At 58.1% G+C, this 15,945-nt stretch overlaps 1 protein-coding gene across 6 annotated transcripts in view; it reads left to right on the top strand.

Moving 5' to 3' along the window:
• Nucleotides 1-15,714, top strand: part of FMNL3 (formin like 3) — a 53,835-nt gene extending 38,121 nt beyond the window's left edge. For 2 of the 6 annotated variants that reach the window (XM_038577587.1, XM_038577592.1), the window contains 22 exons: nt 2,235-2,387; nt 3,596-3,704; nt 3,916-3,992; nt 4,344-4,437; nt 5,511-5,585; nt 6,203-6,313; nt 6,632-6,781; nt 7,170-7,271; nt 8,582-8,861; nt 9,322-9,390; nt 9,481-9,605; nt 9,804-10,006; nt 10,762-10,996; nt 11,123-11,191; nt 11,294-11,374; nt 11,463-11,592; nt 12,253-12,413; nt 12,924-13,025; nt 13,358-13,450; nt 13,736-13,859; nt 13,980-14,097; nt 14,792-15,714. In XM_038577587.1, coding sequence (XP_038433515.1) covers nt 2,235-2,387; nt 3,596-3,704; nt 3,916-3,992; nt 4,344-4,437; nt 5,511-5,585; nt 6,203-6,313; nt 6,632-6,781; nt 7,170-7,271; nt 8,582-8,861; nt 9,322-9,390; nt 9,481-9,605; nt 9,804-10,006; nt 10,762-10,996; nt 11,123-11,191; nt 11,294-11,374; nt 11,463-11,592; nt 12,253-12,413; nt 12,924-13,025; nt 13,358-13,450; nt 13,736-13,859; nt 13,980-14,071 — 2,635 coding nt within the window. In that variant the 3' untranslated portion in view covers nt 14,072-14,097; nt 14,792-15,714. The remainder of the gene's footprint in view (nt 1-2,234; nt 2,388-3,595; nt 3,705-3,915; nt 3,993-4,343; nt 4,438-5,510; nt 5,586-6,202; nt 6,314-6,631; nt 6,782-7,169; nt 7,272-8,581; nt 8,862-9,321; nt 9,391-9,480; nt 9,606-9,803; nt 10,007-10,761; nt 10,997-11,122; nt 11,192-11,293; nt 11,375-11,462; nt 11,593-12,252; nt 12,414-12,923; nt 13,026-13,357; nt 13,451-13,735; nt 13,860-13,979; nt 14,098-14,791) is intronic. The other 4 variants (XM_038577588.1, XM_038577590.1, XM_038577589.1 and 1 more) reach the window with 4 other exon arrangements.
• Nucleotides 15,715-15,945: the final 231 nt, after the last annotated feature.

Here is a 15,945-nt window from a genome sequence, read left to right as displayed (position 1 = left end):
AGCCTTTATAAAAGCACTTGAGGTGGTGGAGGGAGCCCTAAGCACACGAGTACAGATGAAAAGGCAACATGAGTTAGTGAAAAGAAGGAGTGCTTTCAACTATGACAACCACAGAGCTGGCTGTGGGTCTTAGGTATGTCCTTTATTCCCTGGGTGACCTCAGGCACATTGGCATCCTGTATTATAAGAGGGGATCCATGTTTCAGAGTTGTTGCAAGGTTGAGATGATGATTTGTGTAAAGGACTTAGTAGTGTTTGGAACGTAGTAAGTCTGTACTGCAGTAGCTACTTTATTGTTCGTTACTATTATTCAAGGTGATGTAACCTACCATAATTACTAGAATATTTGGAAAGAGGGATTATACTGACCATTCATGTGATGACCGATAACTTTGTCAGACTTCTAGCCGAGACTTAAGGCAGCCCTTAAGGCAGCTGACCAGTCACCCCAGCTGGGCCATGACTTTCCCCAATATTAGCACCAAAAGTCCCAAGTCCTGGGGAACTCCTCAGTTCTGGGACTCAGTCCTAACCTAGGCTTTCACTTTTGTTGTTACTGTCCTTGCCACGTGGCTGTTCTCCTTTGTCCAGCAGATCTTCAGTCTAATCTCTTGAGGGCTTCGAACTAACACCTCTCCTAGGTTTGGCCTGTCCCTTTTTTCCAGGTCATCCCCCGTTAAAAACCAAGAGTGGCCGACTCCCCATTCCCATCCCTGCAGAATTCATGCCTCGTGAGCCTCCTATCCCTTTAAAAACTACTCTTTTTATAGAAAGAAATGAAAAACATTCGCTGAAGTGATTTTTAAAAAAATTCAGAACTTTTATAGTAAAAAGATGTAGATCATTTTTCCAAATAAGCCTATCTCATTCGAAAGGCAAACAAATCCCAGCTGCTCAAAACCAAAATACACTCGATCCTCAGTACTGTGGTGTCCACAGCAGTGCTTTCGACTCTGTTTCTGAAAGAAAGATTCAGGGTGGAGAGAGGGTGTGAAGGGGAGAGAAAGTGTGTTTTGGGAAAGGTTGAAAGGAAAGGGGTGAAGCCAAATAGAGTTTGGGTGAAGGCATTTATTTGTAAACTGCATGTAGCAGGGCTAGGGAATACTCTTACTGATTGAGGGAAGCCACTGGCAAGCTTCCCTGTCGGGGAGCCTCCTCCACTGTTTACTAGAGAGCCCCCCGTGAAGCCGCTGTTCATCAGGACTGCAGCCTGCCCCAGCCCCTTTGGAACATTCAGTCATCTGCAGATATCATTTCCTATTTCAGAAAGCCTTGGCCTCTGTGCCTTTCACCCTCGGGCTATGAATGTCTGAGCAGAACGTTCCTCGGGGGAGGAGCCCGTAGGAGAGGCTTGTTGGGTCCTTAATGACCTACTTGGGGGAAGAGGACGGGAAAGAAGACTGGGGCTGGCTTCTCAGAGGGGGTATATCCTGATGTGGGATTCGTCAAGGACAGTGCCCTGTGGGCTTGTGATCTCGAGCTGTCCTCCTTGCCCTGGCCACACTCCCAAACTGCTGATGGCGGTCACGGAAGTGCAAAGAGACAGAGAAACCATCCCAACTCCTGTGGGGACTCAGGACCGCAGTCCACACACCCTCAACCTGTGATTTCTTCCCCTGGGGAAGCTAAAGCCCAAGGAGCCTCTCTGCCAGAAAGCCTAGCCGTCCCCCGGCATTAAAACCCAGTGCTGGGAAGGGAGCGTGGCACTCCTGACCATAGTGGACTGTCCCCCTCCAGGTTGGCTGGGACCCCCATTCCCTTCATTCAGACCTACCTTCATGAGCTGAACCCAGAATCAGCCAGCACTGAGAGGCCCTCTTGGCCACTGCCATTTGCCAACTAGCAAGACCTGCGTTGGCCTGTCCCCCCCCCCCCTTCCACAAGGGCACGTTCTCCACGGGGAGCCGTAGCTTCTGAGGTGTCCCATCTAAGGCGGGGTGTGCAGAAAGACTGCCAGCAACCCTGGCGCTCCTAGAGCAGCGCACCTCTGTCAGCGTCCCATCCCCGCAGGCCCCCTCCTGGTTGCTGTCTGTGCCGCGGGCGCCTGCCCTTGTCCTGCGTTGGTGGCTCTCCCAGCAGGGTGGGGTCTGGGCCACCCAGTTCCGCTTTCTCTTCTTGCCCTCCTCGCTTCTTATTGCCCTCAAGGTCTAAAGGGTGGGGGTGGGCCGGTCCGGGGGCTTAGCACTGAATTTCTCCTCTGTGTGTGTGCGCTTGTGTGTCCTTTCCTGCTCCAGGTTTGACTTTGAGGGTCTGGAGAGTGGCGACGATGGTGCATTTGACAAGCTCCGGTCCTGGAGCAGGTCCATCGAGGACCTGCAGCCACCCAGCGCCCTGTCAGCCCCCTTCACCAACAGCCTCGCTCGCTCTGCGCGCCAGTCTGTGCTCCGGTACGTGTGCTCTTGCTCTGCCCGCCTGCCTCCTGCCCTGGCCCCCCCGGTCCAGGTCCGGGGTGACAGTGGGGATGCTCATTGCTTCTCCCTCCACTCTTGCTTCTAGGCTCAGCTCTCTTGCCCTCTGCCTGCCAGTCTGTCTCTGGTCTGTCCCCTCTGTCTCCCTGATTCTGCCCAGCAATCTGTCCTGGGTAAGTATACCGCCCTCGGCGGGGCCCACGCCATCTGGGGCTCCCCCTCTCGGGGCTCCCTCCATTCCACTTTTTCCTTCTGCCCTTCCTTCTGGCCTCTTGGGGAAGCCTGGCCTCACCCAGCTCCCTGGTCTCCACCAGGCCATCCAGCTCCTGCCCTTAGGTCTCCTGCCCTCTGGCTCTGTGTTCTGCCCATTGGCTGCTCCGAGACCAGCTCCCACCCGCCCTGCCCGCTGCTCACCTTCCTTTCACTTCTTCCTTTAGGACTTTTCTCTCCCAGCGTGCCTTATGTTCAGTTTTTTTTTTTTTTTTTTTTTTGCAGTATTTTAGGAGCCGTCCTGCCCGGAGGCAGGTGAATAGACTCTTCAGAGCCCCTCCTACCCAGGGAGACTTTCCTTTGGGCCCTGTGGCCCTTTCTGTGGTCTCTGTCCCTCTCGTGGCCGTGCTTTTTTCCTGGTCTCCTCTGGGTTTTGTCCTTCTGACCCTGCTCATCACTCCAGTCATGCGTGAGCAGACCCTGTTTGTGCTTCCTCTTTCTTTCATGAAACATCGCTGGGGGCAAAGCCAGGGTGTAGCCCCCAGCCCTCTTATTGCCTTTGGGGTCTGCTCTGACCATTCTGAGACTACAAGTGGGATGGGAGCCAAGGATTTGTGGAAGATGCAGTGACTGGGAGGAGGGGGTGGGGAGGCTCAGATGGACATCTCCCTGGATCCATCTTGAGGACTAGAAAGGCCTGCGCACCTGCTATTGTATTTCGGGGAGGGTCCCCCCCGGGCTCAGGATGATTTGGACACTGATTATAAAGCTGGGATCCTGGCTAGTTACTCACAAAGGCCTGTTGGCAGAGAGGGGAAACAGAACAGCTGAGCACCCCGGCCCCTCCTCCCCCACCGCTCTCGAGACTGTGGCTCAAGGTGCCCTGTCCCCCTCTCCTGCTGCTGCTGAGGTGCAGCCTGCCATCCAGGTGATGGTGAGCGCTCCTGGGCCCTTCACCGGCCACCCCCTCTTCCCAGGTACAGCACTCTCCCCGGGCGCAGGGCCCTCAAGAACTCCCGCCTGGTGAGCCAGAAGGATGACGTCCACGTTTGTATCCTGTGTCTCAGAGCCATCATGAACTATCAGGTAAGGGGGCCCCGGATGCTCTGCCCTCATGAACTATCAGGTGAGGGGGCAGCGCCGGCCCCGGATGCTCTGCCCTCCCTGCCTCCCCTGCCAAACTAGAAGAGCTAGGAGGGCACCAGCTTGTAAAAGACGAGTGTGCTGGCGGGCGTGTAGTCAAGGAGCTTCCCACCATCTAGGTCTTCCTTCCTTGTGTCCTTTCCCCTTGTTACAGTACGGATTCAACTTGGTCATGTCCCACCCCCACGCTGTCAATGAGATCGCACTCAGCCTCAACAATAAGAATCCCAGGTGAGTTCCTCCCCTCCCCCACCCCCTCACTGTGCCCAGAGCTCTGGCGATCTGGGCTCCACCTGTCCCTGTCAAGAAGTCCTGCCTGGCCTCGGGGTCCCGTGGCCTAGGTCAGTGCCTTGGGTCTGCTCCCTCACTTCAGCTGGAGGGGAAGGAGGGTCCCTGGCTTCCCTCCAATTGGCACAGCTTAGTGAGGGAACAAGCCTCCCTTACCCTGCTTTCTTTCCAGAACCCACTCCTCTCACTTCTGAGGCTGTCTCCACTCGGAAAGGACCCACCTAGTTGTGGAAGTGAACTGTGTGGTAGCCAGGGTGGGGACTTAGGTCTTCATCTTTTTTTTTCACCCCTTAGAACCAAAGCCCTTGTCTTGGAGCTGTTGGCAGCTGTGTGTTTGGTGCGGGGAGGTCACGAAATCATCCTCGCTGCCTTTGACAATTTCAAAGAGGTCAGTCTCCTACATTTGTGGGGTGTGTGTGTGTGTGTGTGTGTGTGTATTTGGTGAGGAGGTGGGGAGCCAGGTTGGGAGGCAAGCACCCTTTCCTGTGATCCTCACACATCCCAGTGATGAATTTAACATCTTGTGCTTAACTAAGTCTCCTGCCCTCCCTGCCTTTCTTTTTTTTAAAAAAAAACAAAACACCAAAACCACCTGAATGGCCAGCTAAAGAGGCCCTCAGTTGAGAGCCTTGGCCCAACGGCCCTAACCTGGCCGTGCATCAGAATACCTGGAGCTTGCCGAACTTCTTCCTGGGAGGCTTGAGTACCTGTGCTTTCCAGGTGGCTCTGAGGCAGTGAACCCACTGGTAGAACCCAAGGCAGATGTGTTTGCCCTGGGAGGAGAAGGCAAGCAAGGATCCTCCTGGGCCATTGGCTGCTATTGGTGAGGGGAGAGGAAGCTCCTGCTTGGAATTTCCCCAGCCTCTGGGCCTGGCTCTGAAACCATCATCTGCCTGAACATAGGATTCCTCGACATCCAGTCGCAGCTGCTGGTCCCACCCCCTTCCTCCTCTGTGGACCTCTTCCCTAGCATCCATTGTTCAAGCCAGGAAATGGCTCTTCCTCCTTGAAGCCAGAGGCTCAGAGGAGTCTCTGGACCCCTCTCAGCACGGGGGCTTTCCTGCACCCTGGCCTCTCTCCTGTGTCCTCACTAGGACCTCAGCCATGGCCCCCAACCTTCCTCCTTCCACCCCCCTTCCTTCAATAACTGAGCAACTCTGTTTCTTCTTGGCCTATCCCCCAGAGACCCATGAAGCCCAGACTCATGGCTACCAGCTTTATTGGGTTCCCTCAGCAAGTTGACGGGGGACCAGGGCCCCAAGGCAATGCCAGTCCCAGGCTTTCTTCTGCTTGGAGAGCTTGTTAAACCCACAGGCTTTTTCCTACGTGCCAAGTGGCTCCTTGCACATAAAGAGCTGTGGCTAGGCTTAGTCTGAACAGTCCCTTTTGCCCTGATGTTCCTGGGAGCTGGGCTCAAGGGCTTAGGATAGCTCTGCTCACTGAGACAGTTTTCTTGCTCAGGTATGCAAGGAGCTACACCGTTTTGAGAAGCTGATGGAGTATTTCCGGAACGAGGACAGCAACATCGACTTCATGGTGAGGAACTGGGTCTGGGTCAGGCACGTGCACAGCAGGGTCCCCATGTTCCTTGACAGCGGGCCCTACAGCGTCCCTTGATATTCCGCTCAGAACCTAGAATGATTCTCTCCACCCAATAAATGCTCCTTGTCTACTTACCTACCCCAGAGAGCTCTTAGAATCTTCAGGACGATGACATTTTTGTGGCTTAGGTCTACCTCCTTTCCATCTTTTCCTGGCCTCACTGCCCCTGACTCGGATTCTTTCAAGCTGCTTCGTGCTACCCAAGCTTTCCCTCTCGCTTCTCTTCCCTTCAGCCTATGGTCTTCAGTTAAGTGGCACTGTCTCCAGAAACACCTGCTGATGTGCAAAGGAATTCAGCTGTATCTTCATTTCCATCTATTTCTCACGTAATTTACTTGTCTTTGTACACTGAATATTAAGTTTGCTTTTTTTTTTTAAGTTTGCTTTTTTTTTAAGTTAAAATACTCTTGTCATTCCCAGAAGGACTCAAAAATTTTTTTTTTATTTGCTCCTTTTGATGATCCACCTGACAATACTGGATCTAACACCCCGGCTCTGCGGGCTCTCCTTGCCCTTCCCGCCTCTGACCCTCTGGGCGGCTGCTTCCCCAGGTGGCCTGCATGCAGTTTATCAACATTGTGGTGCACTCGGTGGAGGACATGAACTTCCGGGTCCACCTGCAGTACGAGTTTACCAAGCTGGGGCTGGAGGAGTTCTTGCAGGTGAGCTGGGCTCCAGTCTTCCCAGGCAAGGAGCTTGGGAGGCAGAGGACCAGCTTAGTCATAGCACCAAGGGTTTTTCTTCTACAAGAGCCTTGTCGTGGGTGCTCTGGGAACCCTGCCTGTCTCAGGCCCTCCTGTGGGGTGAGGGGGGAGGGGAGCGGAGGCTCTCCAATCAGGCAGCTCCATCGGATGAGGCTCTGCAGAGCTGCAGAAGGAACCCGCGGGGTCTTACCCTCTAGGAAGTGGTCATGGAGGGTGATGAGGACTAGGTCTCTCTCAGGAGGCTCCCCTGACTACTACCATCTCTGCTCTTCCCAGAAGTCAAGGCACACGGAGAGCGAGAAGCTGCAGGTGCAGATCCAGGCATACTTGGACAACGTGTTTGATGTGGGAGGCTTGTTGGAGGATGCTGAGACCAAGAATGTGGCCCTGGAGAAGGTGGAGGAGTTGGAGGAACATGTGTCCCACGTAGGTAGTCCTTTTTTGCTGCCAGAACTACTGTCGAAGGTGGGGAGAGGACGGGGCCATCTCAGCTCTAGACTGAAGCGCAGGGAAACCTCCGAACCCAGCACGCTCTGGCCGAGGCCCTGGATGTGTCCTGGAACACACACTGACCTTCAGGGCTGAGATGGCCTCAGGCTTGAGAGAGTCAATGTGGTCTGGTTCATGTGGTCTCAGGCCCTGGGCCCACGGGAGTGACGTAGGGAAGCCACCAGGCCCCTCTGCCTGTGGAGCCCTGGGTGCAGGGGTCGAGCCCTGGGTGCAGGGGTCGAGCCCAGGTCCTGACTGAGGTTCAGGCTGTGCAAAGTGTCCGGGCTTTAGGGCCAGCACCAGACCTGCTCTTCCCATCCTGTAGCTCACGGAGAAGCTTCTGGACCTAGAGAATGAGAACATGATGCGTGTGGCAGAGCTAGAGAAGCAGCTGCTGCAGCGGGAGAAGGAACTGGAGAGCGTCAAGGTACCAAGTAATCTGAGGAAGGGAGGCCCTGACTGGTGTTGGGCACCAGGGCCTGGGGAGCTGGCTTTGCTTTCTGTCTCTTTCTTTCTTTCTTTCTTTCTTTTGATGTTTCTCTTATCGATTTATTTTTTTTAACTCTTTGCTCTTTGATACAGTCAGCTCCATCCTATTATAAGCAATGCATGTGAAAATTGTAGTTATTTGCCTTTTCTTTCTTGAGTCACGTCAAGTCTTTGAAAATCCAGATCCTGGTTCACACTTGAGTCAGCACTCAGATGAGGGTGGGCTGATGATTTCACCCCATTTTTTAGTTGGAGAGGAAAACTGAATCCAGAGTGGGCTGGACACACACAGAGGACGGTAGGGGCAGATGGGGCACCCTCAGGCGCTTCTGGCATCCAGGCCTCCTCCTCTGGGCCCGTCCTGTTGCTTCTCCTTCCTCTCCGTAATGGGCACACTGAGTAGCCCAGGTGCTGTCCACCAGGTATCCTATCGGGAGACCAGGGGCTGCTCATATCAGTGTCTTTTCTGTCCCTCGCCTCGCTTGATGTTAGTTCTTTTTTTTTTTTTTTTTTTTTTTAAGATTTATTTATTTATTTATTCATGAGACACACAGAGAGAGGCAGAGACACAGGCAGAGGGAGAAGCGGGCTCCATGTGTGGAGCCCAATGTGGGACTCGATCCCGGGACCCTGGAATCCTGCCCTGGGCCGAAGGCAGGCACTTAACCGCTGAGCCACCCAGGCGTCCCTGATGTTAGTTCTAAAATCATGCCACAACCTACCTTTTCTTCCAGAGGAACACAATTGTCCTGGCTCTCCTGAGCTTGCTATACATCTGTCGAGCCCCTGCCGAGAGTCTGAAGTGCTGTTCTGGGGAGTGTGGAGGATACAGGGACGGCTAGGGCGGGGCCTTATCCCCGGGGCTGCCACCTGAGTGATCACACCAAGCCAAAGGCCGTGGAGCAGTAACAGGGCACAGGGGGCTGAGGGCAGTGTGCAGGCTGGAGGTGGGCCCAGGAGACGTGCCCAGAGGCAGCCTCTGGCCTGGGCCTCGGGGAACCAGTGAGGCTAAGGCTGGTCCCGGAGGAAGCCCACTGGAGGGTGTCAGCTGGGCCGGCACCTTCAGCTCACCTCCCCTCATGTGCAGCAGCTTCCCCTGGCCCCTACATGGGTTTCTGCTGCTCTCTGCCTCTGGGCACCCTCCCAGAGACCCCCGCTGAGAAACCTTGGCTAGGAAGTGTCCCCTTGGAGGCAACGACTGCTGCACCTTCCACTTACCCTTTCCTTAATGGCCCTGTCTCCCCATAGGAGACTTATGAGAACACGAGCCACCAGGTCCACACCCTGCGGCGGCTCATTAAAGAGAAGGAGGAGGCCTTCCAGCGCCGATGCCACTTGGAACCTGGAGCCCGCGGCCTGGAGTCCGTGGGCAGTGAGGCACTGGCCCGGATAGGCCCTGCAGAGCTGAGTGAGGGCATGCTGCCCTCCGACCTGGACCTCCTGGCTCCAGCCCCGCCGCCCGAGGAGGCCCTGCCTCTGCCTCCACCGCCGGCTCCTCCCCTGCCCCCTCCTCCACCCCCGTTACCAGGTAAGGAGGACCGTGGGAGCCCCGAGGGGCCCCTCCTCTCGGGCCCAGACCAAACCCCCAGTTCGCAGTGCCTCCCTAGGGGGAAGCCAGGGTTGTGGGTGGAAGGATGTGAAGGCAGGTGGGGAAGGCTTGAGGGATGGCGAGGACCTGAGGGAGGCCCAAGTTACTGGGGAAGGGGCGTTGAGGGCAGACGTGGGTCTGCTTTAAGGATCATAAAGGTGCTGCTCCTGCTGCCTCTGAGGACGGCCACGGAGAGGGCTTAGCCCAGAGCTGGAGACAGTGGGCCGGAGGCCAGCGAGACCAGCCCTGCCAGAGTTGGGACCCCGGGGTGCGGGGGTGGGGGGGAGTTCACACATCCTCTCTCCTCAGGAGGCCTTGAGGACAAGTGGGGTGGCATTGGGGGAGGGATCTCTGGAGAGTCTCCGGGCCCTGGGTCACCATGCCATTTCTTTTCCCCTAGACAAGTGTCCCCCAGCCCCACCTCTCCCTGGCGCTGCTCCCTCTGTGGTGTTGACAGTAGGCCTGTCAGGTGAGTGTCCCCAGGGCTCTGAGCTGGGCTGGTAGGATGGAGGCGGAACATCATTAGCCTCAGTGCCTCACTGATCTTCCTTCCAAATAGCCATTCGCATTAAGAAACCTATCAAGACCAAGTTCCGGCTGCCTGTGTTCAACTGGACAGCACTGAAACCCAACCAGATCAGCGGCACTGTCTTCAGTGAACTTGACGACGAGAAGATCCTGGAGGTAGCGGGCCTGGAGCCCTTGGGGGCGGGGCTGAGGGCTGGGAGGACCAGATCGTGCTTTTCACTAGATCTCCCAGCCTTGGAGACGCCCTCAGACCCAGGCGTCCACGAGCCAGAGCTGAACAGATGCTGGGCGTCCTGCCAGGGTCTTCCAGTAGCGTAAGCCACCACGTTGTCCCTTCTTGTCAACCCCTGCCAGGACCTAGACCTGGACAAATTTGAAGAACTGTTCAAGACGAAAGCCCAGGGCCCTGCCCTTGACCTCATCTGCTCTAAGAGCAAGACAGCACAAAAGGCCGCCAGCAAGGTGACCCTGTTGGAAGCCAATCGTGCCAAGAACCTAGCCATCACCCTCCGCAAGGCTGGCCGCTCGGCCGAGGAGATCTGCAGGGCCATCCACACGTGAGGCTCCCATTGACCGCGCCCTGGTCCCAGTCAGTTGGCAACCCGATTCTCCAGCTGGGATCCTGGCCTTCCCTGGGTTCTGGGGCATCGACAGAGCGGTCTCACACCCCATCAGTGATCCACTGGTTGGGCCAGAACTCAGTGCATCTGTGCTGTGTGCCAGGCACTGGGTGAGGTGCTGGGGACGCAGCCCAAACCTTCACTCAGGTTGCTGCCAGTCTCGGGAGAACAGTCCAGTAGCTGGGTGATAACCACCACGGTGGTGGCGGTACAGGCAGCTTTAGGGGGTACAGGGCAGGCCAGGTAGCAAGCTTGGTTATCAGGGAAGGCTTCCCAGAGGAGGTGAGGTCTCACCTGCAACGTGACCTGAGGAAGTATGTGGAGTCCATTTCAGTGCCTGGAGGGAGAAGCCTGATGCCCCAGGTCCTGAAAAACCCATTATGACTTCGGTGTAGGAGGGGAGCAGGAGAGAGAGGGTACACGGGTGGACAGCAGTCTTGTCTGCTGAGCCTCGTAAGTCATGCCCAGGTGTTAAGATTTCTCCCTGGGGGTAGAGGGAAGACACTGAAGGGTTTTAAAACAGGCCATGGAGTGTCCCCCTAGGATTGTCACTCATGCTCTGATGGGCCGTCTGCCTCTGGCTGAGTGCTGCTCCCAGACCCCAGCCCCAGTCCTTCCAGGAGCTGGAGAAGAGAGGGATGACGGATAATGGGCAGAGGCAAGACCTGAGGTGGCTCCTTCCTCCAACACAGGTTTGACCTACAGACGCTGCCGGTGGACTTCGTGGAGTGCCTGATGCGCTTCCTGCCCACGGAGGCCGAGGTGAAGCTGCTGCGGCAGTACGAGCGGGAACGGCAGCCCCTGGACGAGCTGGCGGCCGAGGACCGCTTCATGCTGCTCTTCAGCAAGGTGGAGCGGCTGACCCAGAGGATGGCTGGCATGGCCTTCCTGGGCAACTTCCAGGACAACCTGCAGATGCTCACGCCGGTACGGCCTCCACCCGAATCCGGGTCGTCCACGGCTACCCCCGCCCCCGGCCTCTCCCCTGCCCCGTCAGGCTGGCCTCGCCCCATCCCGGCCTCGGCTTACGCAGCTCTTCGTCTTGCCTTCCAGCAACTCAACGCCATCATCGCAGCCTCTGCCTCTGTCAAGTCCTCACAGAAGCTGAAGCAGATGTTGGAGGTGGGGAGAGGTTGTGGGTGCGGGCGCCCGGGGTCCTGGGCCTGGGTGGGGGAAGGGGCCCGTGGGCCCGGCCTGACCTCCTCCCGTGCGTCTTCCGGACAGATCATACTTGCACTGGGGAACTATATGAACAGCAGCAAGCGAGGAGCTGTGTACGGCTTCAAGCTCCAGAGCCTGGATCTGGTGAGACGGTGGGGGCAGCCCGGGGCCCGGAAGCCTGAGCAGCCGCGGTGTTCGGCCCTCTCTCACCGCCCCCTGCCCCCCTTCCCAGCTGCTGGACACCAAGTCCACTGACAGGAAGATGACGCTGCTGCACTTCATCGCCTTGACGGTGAAGGAGAAATACCCGGACCTGGCCAACTTCTGGCACGAGCTCCACTTTGTGGAAAAGGCCGCGGCAGGTGAGGGGAGCCGGCCCCGCCAGCCTGCCCTCGGGTCTGGCCCAGGACGATCCCAGGAAGCTTAGGAGAGAGAACACTTGGGTCCCTTCTTTTCTGGCTTCTCTCCTTTCTGGCCACTTCACAGCTTTCCGCTGGGGCCGTGGGTAGAGGCCACCCCAGAGGGAGCCTTCCTAGAGGCACCCGCCTGGGCCTGCCCTTCCCACCCGGGTACCCTGGGTGCGGGCAGAAGGCAGCAGTGGCTCTGCACTCCCAGCTCCCTCCGGCTGGCCCTGGAGACTCTCTGTGATGCATGCGAAGGGTTTAGGAAGAGACCTGAGGGCCCACGGACGGAAGGCAGCGGACATTTCTGCCCCAGTCATGAAAACTGGCGCAGGCCTGAGGCAGCTCCGCTCTGGAGAGCCGCGTCTCCCTGGCTTGCCTGCCTGTGCTCCTGTGCTCTCTGGGGTTGGAGCTCAGAGCCCCGCTCCTTTTCCTTACCTCCGCGGGAGCCTCGTTAGCCAGGTGTGTCCTTCTGTGTCCACCGGGTGGCCCCGGAAGCAGGGGCCTGAGAACCTGAGTGAGCCCTTGCTCCGGGGAGGGCCAGAGGTCTACGTAGCCCTGGGCTGGGAGGGGGACACGTCGCCCCCGAGCAGGCCTCAGCCCAGGCTCTGGTGACCACAGTGTCCCTGGAGAACGTGCTGCTAGATGTGAAGGAGCTGGGCCGGGGCATGGAGCTGATTCGGCGGGAATGCAGCATACACGACAACACTGTCCTCCGGAACTTCCTCAGCACCAACGAAGGCAAACTGGACAAGCTCCAGCGTGATGCCAAGACAGCTGAGGTGGGCACAGGGTGGAGGCGGGTGGGGACAGCCAGGGCCAAGGCACCGGGCGCCTCTACATGGGCTTTGTTCTGGCTCTTAGACCAAAGAATTTTTTAAATTTTTTTAAGATTTATTTATTTGAGAAAGCGAGCACGTGCATGGGGGAGGGACGGAGGGAGAGGGGGAGAGGGAGTCTTAAGTGGAGCCCGACTCAGGGCTCGATCTCACGACTTGAGCCAAAACCAAGAGTCAGACGCCTCACCAAGTGCGCCACCCAGGCGCCCCTGGACCAAAGAACTTTTACCACATGGTTGGCTGGCTGCATGTGGGGGAGACGGGGCACTGGGGGTGGCAGGCAGCTGCCTCTGCGGACAGACTCGAAGGAGCTTTGGAAGGCCCACAGGGGCTTTGGAAGGCCCACAGGGGCTTTGGCCCTACACGCTGTTTTCTGTGGGCCTCCTGTCCCTGCTGGGGGGCCAGGCTTCTCCTCCTCTGCCAGACTGACCCCTCTGCCCGCCGCTTCCCCAGGAGGCCTATAACGCCGTCGTGCGCTACTTTGGCGAGAGTCCCAAGACCACACCCCCTTCTGTATTCTTCCCAGTATTTGTCCGATTCATTCGTTCGTACAAGGTGAGCGGAAGCCAGGCTCTGAAAAAGAAGTTTGGCTCAGAGAAATCTGGTAGGGGAGGGAGGGCTGGGCTCCAAGGCTGGCCCTTCTCTGTCTCCTCCTCGGAGTCCTGGGAGGGAGCAATGGAAGCTGGCCACAGGCCTCTCAGCTGTGAGCGGGTGGGCAGGGTGGGGGCCCAGGCCCTTCCTGTCATTGTTCAGGGCAGGAAGTGCCCCTCCAGAGGGTGGCCACCTGGGGTTGCTGGTCCCACTGCCACCCATTCTCCACCCTCAGTGTCAGCCCCTCCCCTCACAGCCTGTGTGAGCCTCACCCCCCGCCCCCCCACGGTTCTTAGGAAGCAGAACAAGAGAACGAAGCTAGAAAGAAGCAGGAGGAGGTAATGCGGGAGAAGCAGCTGGCTCAGGAAGCCAAGAAACTGGATGCCAAGGTGGGTGGGACCAAGGGCTGGGGCCTGGAGGAGAGCAGCCGAAGGATTGGGAGGGGGTGGAGAGAGAACGCGAGAGATGGAAAACTGGAGCCCAGAGACCACCCAGAGGGTCCGAGGCTGGTCCAGAGGGATGGGGAGAGGGGCTTTGGGAGGGGGGGTCCCAGGCAGCGATGGGAGCGGGCTGCTGTGTGCGATCACGGGCATCCTCAGACTGCATCTTGGGGCAGAAACCAGCCCCACGGTAGACTGGTGATGACCCCCTTCCCCTTCAATGCTCGGCCCCAGACCCCATCCCAGCGGAACAAGTGGCAGCAGCAGGAGCTAATTGCAGAGTTGAGGCGGCGCCAGGCCAAGGAGCATCGGCCTGTTTACGAGGGGAAGGATGGTACCATTGAGGACATCATTACAGGTGGGGCGCTCGTCCCTCCCTTGGGTCTGGCCCCTAGGCCCAGCTCCCAGACTCCTTCGGGCCCTCCTCCCACCCCATCCCCATGAGGCCTGACCGCTGTGTCTCTTTCCTGGGCCACAGTGCTGAAGAGTGTCCCTTTCACGGCCCGTACTGCCAAGCGGGGCTCACGCTTCTTCTGCGATGCAGCCCACCATGATGAGTCAAACTGTTAACCCCCCAAGGCTGGGGCTCTTGACAGGTACTGGGCACCACAGCTGCCCCCTCTGCATGCCCGCCTCCCGGGACTGCTGCTGGGCCCACAGGACCTCCTCCCCTGCATGACTTGGAACCACCCTGTGGCAGCCTCACGGTGATGGGGGCACAGCCTTCTCTGCCCGCATGCCCCATGCCTTGAGCAGCATGGCTTGTCCCCTGCATGTGCCCTCAGGGAAGTGGTAGCCCGCCCACTAATGCTGTCCCGGCTTCTACTAAGACCCCAGGGTTGGGGGCTTCCAGAGCAGGCAGGACCAGGCCACCCCCTCTTTGCTGAGGCTCCATCCCCGGGCCCGGGTATCTGTGGGCAATTTGTCCCCTCACCACCACCCCTACACCCACCAGTAGGAGCTCTGGCAGTAGCCTCAGATGTCCCTTGACCGGTTTCCTGATATTCAGTCTACCTGGGGTCTCTCCCTGGCTTTCTGGCTGTTGCCAACTTTGCTTTGTTTCTGCCACTGCCCGGGGCCTCCAGTCACCCCCCACCTGGTCCTCTGAAGATGCAGAGCCCCAGCAGTCTCCCTCACCATCCCTTCTAGCCTCTTAAAGATTCCCCTTCCTCGGCCTCGTGGCTGGCTCTTCTCTGGCCCTGAGGGGCTGCTCCCCAGGGGGCTGTTCCCACACAAGGTGGGCCTGGCCCAGCCTCCTTGCGTGTTCACAGGCCTCCGTCCTCCCCACAGGTCTCCACCACCAGCCCATTGTCGTTCGCCAAGCCAGGAGTGCCGCACCGCCCACCGGCCCCCCTCGGGCTCCAGGCCCCCACTAAGGCCCTCCCGAAGGCAGAAGCACTTCAACTCTCCCGAGTCCTGCAGGTCCAACCTGTGGACCTGGAGCCCCGAAGGCGCAGCGCAGGGCTATGCTGCTCTCAAAGCTGCATGTGCCTGACGTCCCTGGGGGCACTGGGTCTCTGGGGCCTGGCACTTCCCTGGTGCCTCCAGCACTGCACTTCGTTCGGCCCCAGGGCCTTCCATTCATTTCCTGACTGAAAGGTCACCAAGGGGTCAGCTCAGAGCTGGGAAAATCATTTCTAGCTTTAGCCCATACAGGCGCCCGCAGGCCCCTCTGTCATTAGGCCAGAGGGACAAGAGGAGGAAGCAAGTATCCCTTCTTCCTTCCCCCCCTTCCTTTTCACAGGCCCATGGTCAGCAGTGGTCTGGAAGTGTCCAGACTTAGGGAGCCCGGGACCTGACCCGTCTCGGATCATCTTTTGCCAGGAGCAAGGCCCACGGAAGCCTGGTCCCCACCTGGCCATGCCCTGGTGATACGGGCAGGGGAGAGATTCCACGCTTCCCGCGCGTGGCCCTTTCCACTCTAGGCTGACTCTGTTCCTGAGGGGTGGGCAGAGGGGTAGAGGTTTTCCCCGGACAGCTAGAGAAGGGGTGTGCCATCAGCATCCTCCTCTTTCCACAGCTGGGGGTTTCTCGGGCAGGGGACAAGGAGGCACAGTGGTCTGGGCTGGCTGTTCTCAGTCTCCTGCCAGTTTCTTCTCAGCCCCTGCGGGGAAATACAGGGACCCACTCCTTTTTTGTACATGTACCACCTCCCTTCTCTCGTGTACATAAATCTCAGACCGACCTTCTCTCAACAAAGGCTTGAAGCACCAGGCCTGACTCTGTCTCCTCTTTCGGGGCAGGGGTGGCCATTTAGCGTGACCTGGGCCAGGGGGACAGAAAGGAGGCCCCAGGGAGCTGCCCTCTGCTTGGGGGAGGTGAGCACAAAAGCCTGGGGAAGGGGAACCCGGCTAGTGGGCTCCCAGCACACAAAGGGCGGCCGGCCTGCCACGAGACACTGGTGCTCTCTGCTGGCCACGCGTACGCCTGCCGGGCCCCCAGCA

The sequence above is a fragment of the Canis lupus genome, chromosome 27, assembly GCF_011100685.1.
Source record: "Canis lupus familiaris isolate Mischka breed German Shepherd chromosome 27, alternate assembly UU_Cfam_GSD_1.0, whole genome shotgun sequence".
Lineage (NCBI taxonomy): Eukaryota > Metazoa > Chordata > Mammalia > Carnivora > Canidae > Canis > Canis lupus.
This window is presented reverse-complemented; position numbering and strand designations above follow the sequence as displayed.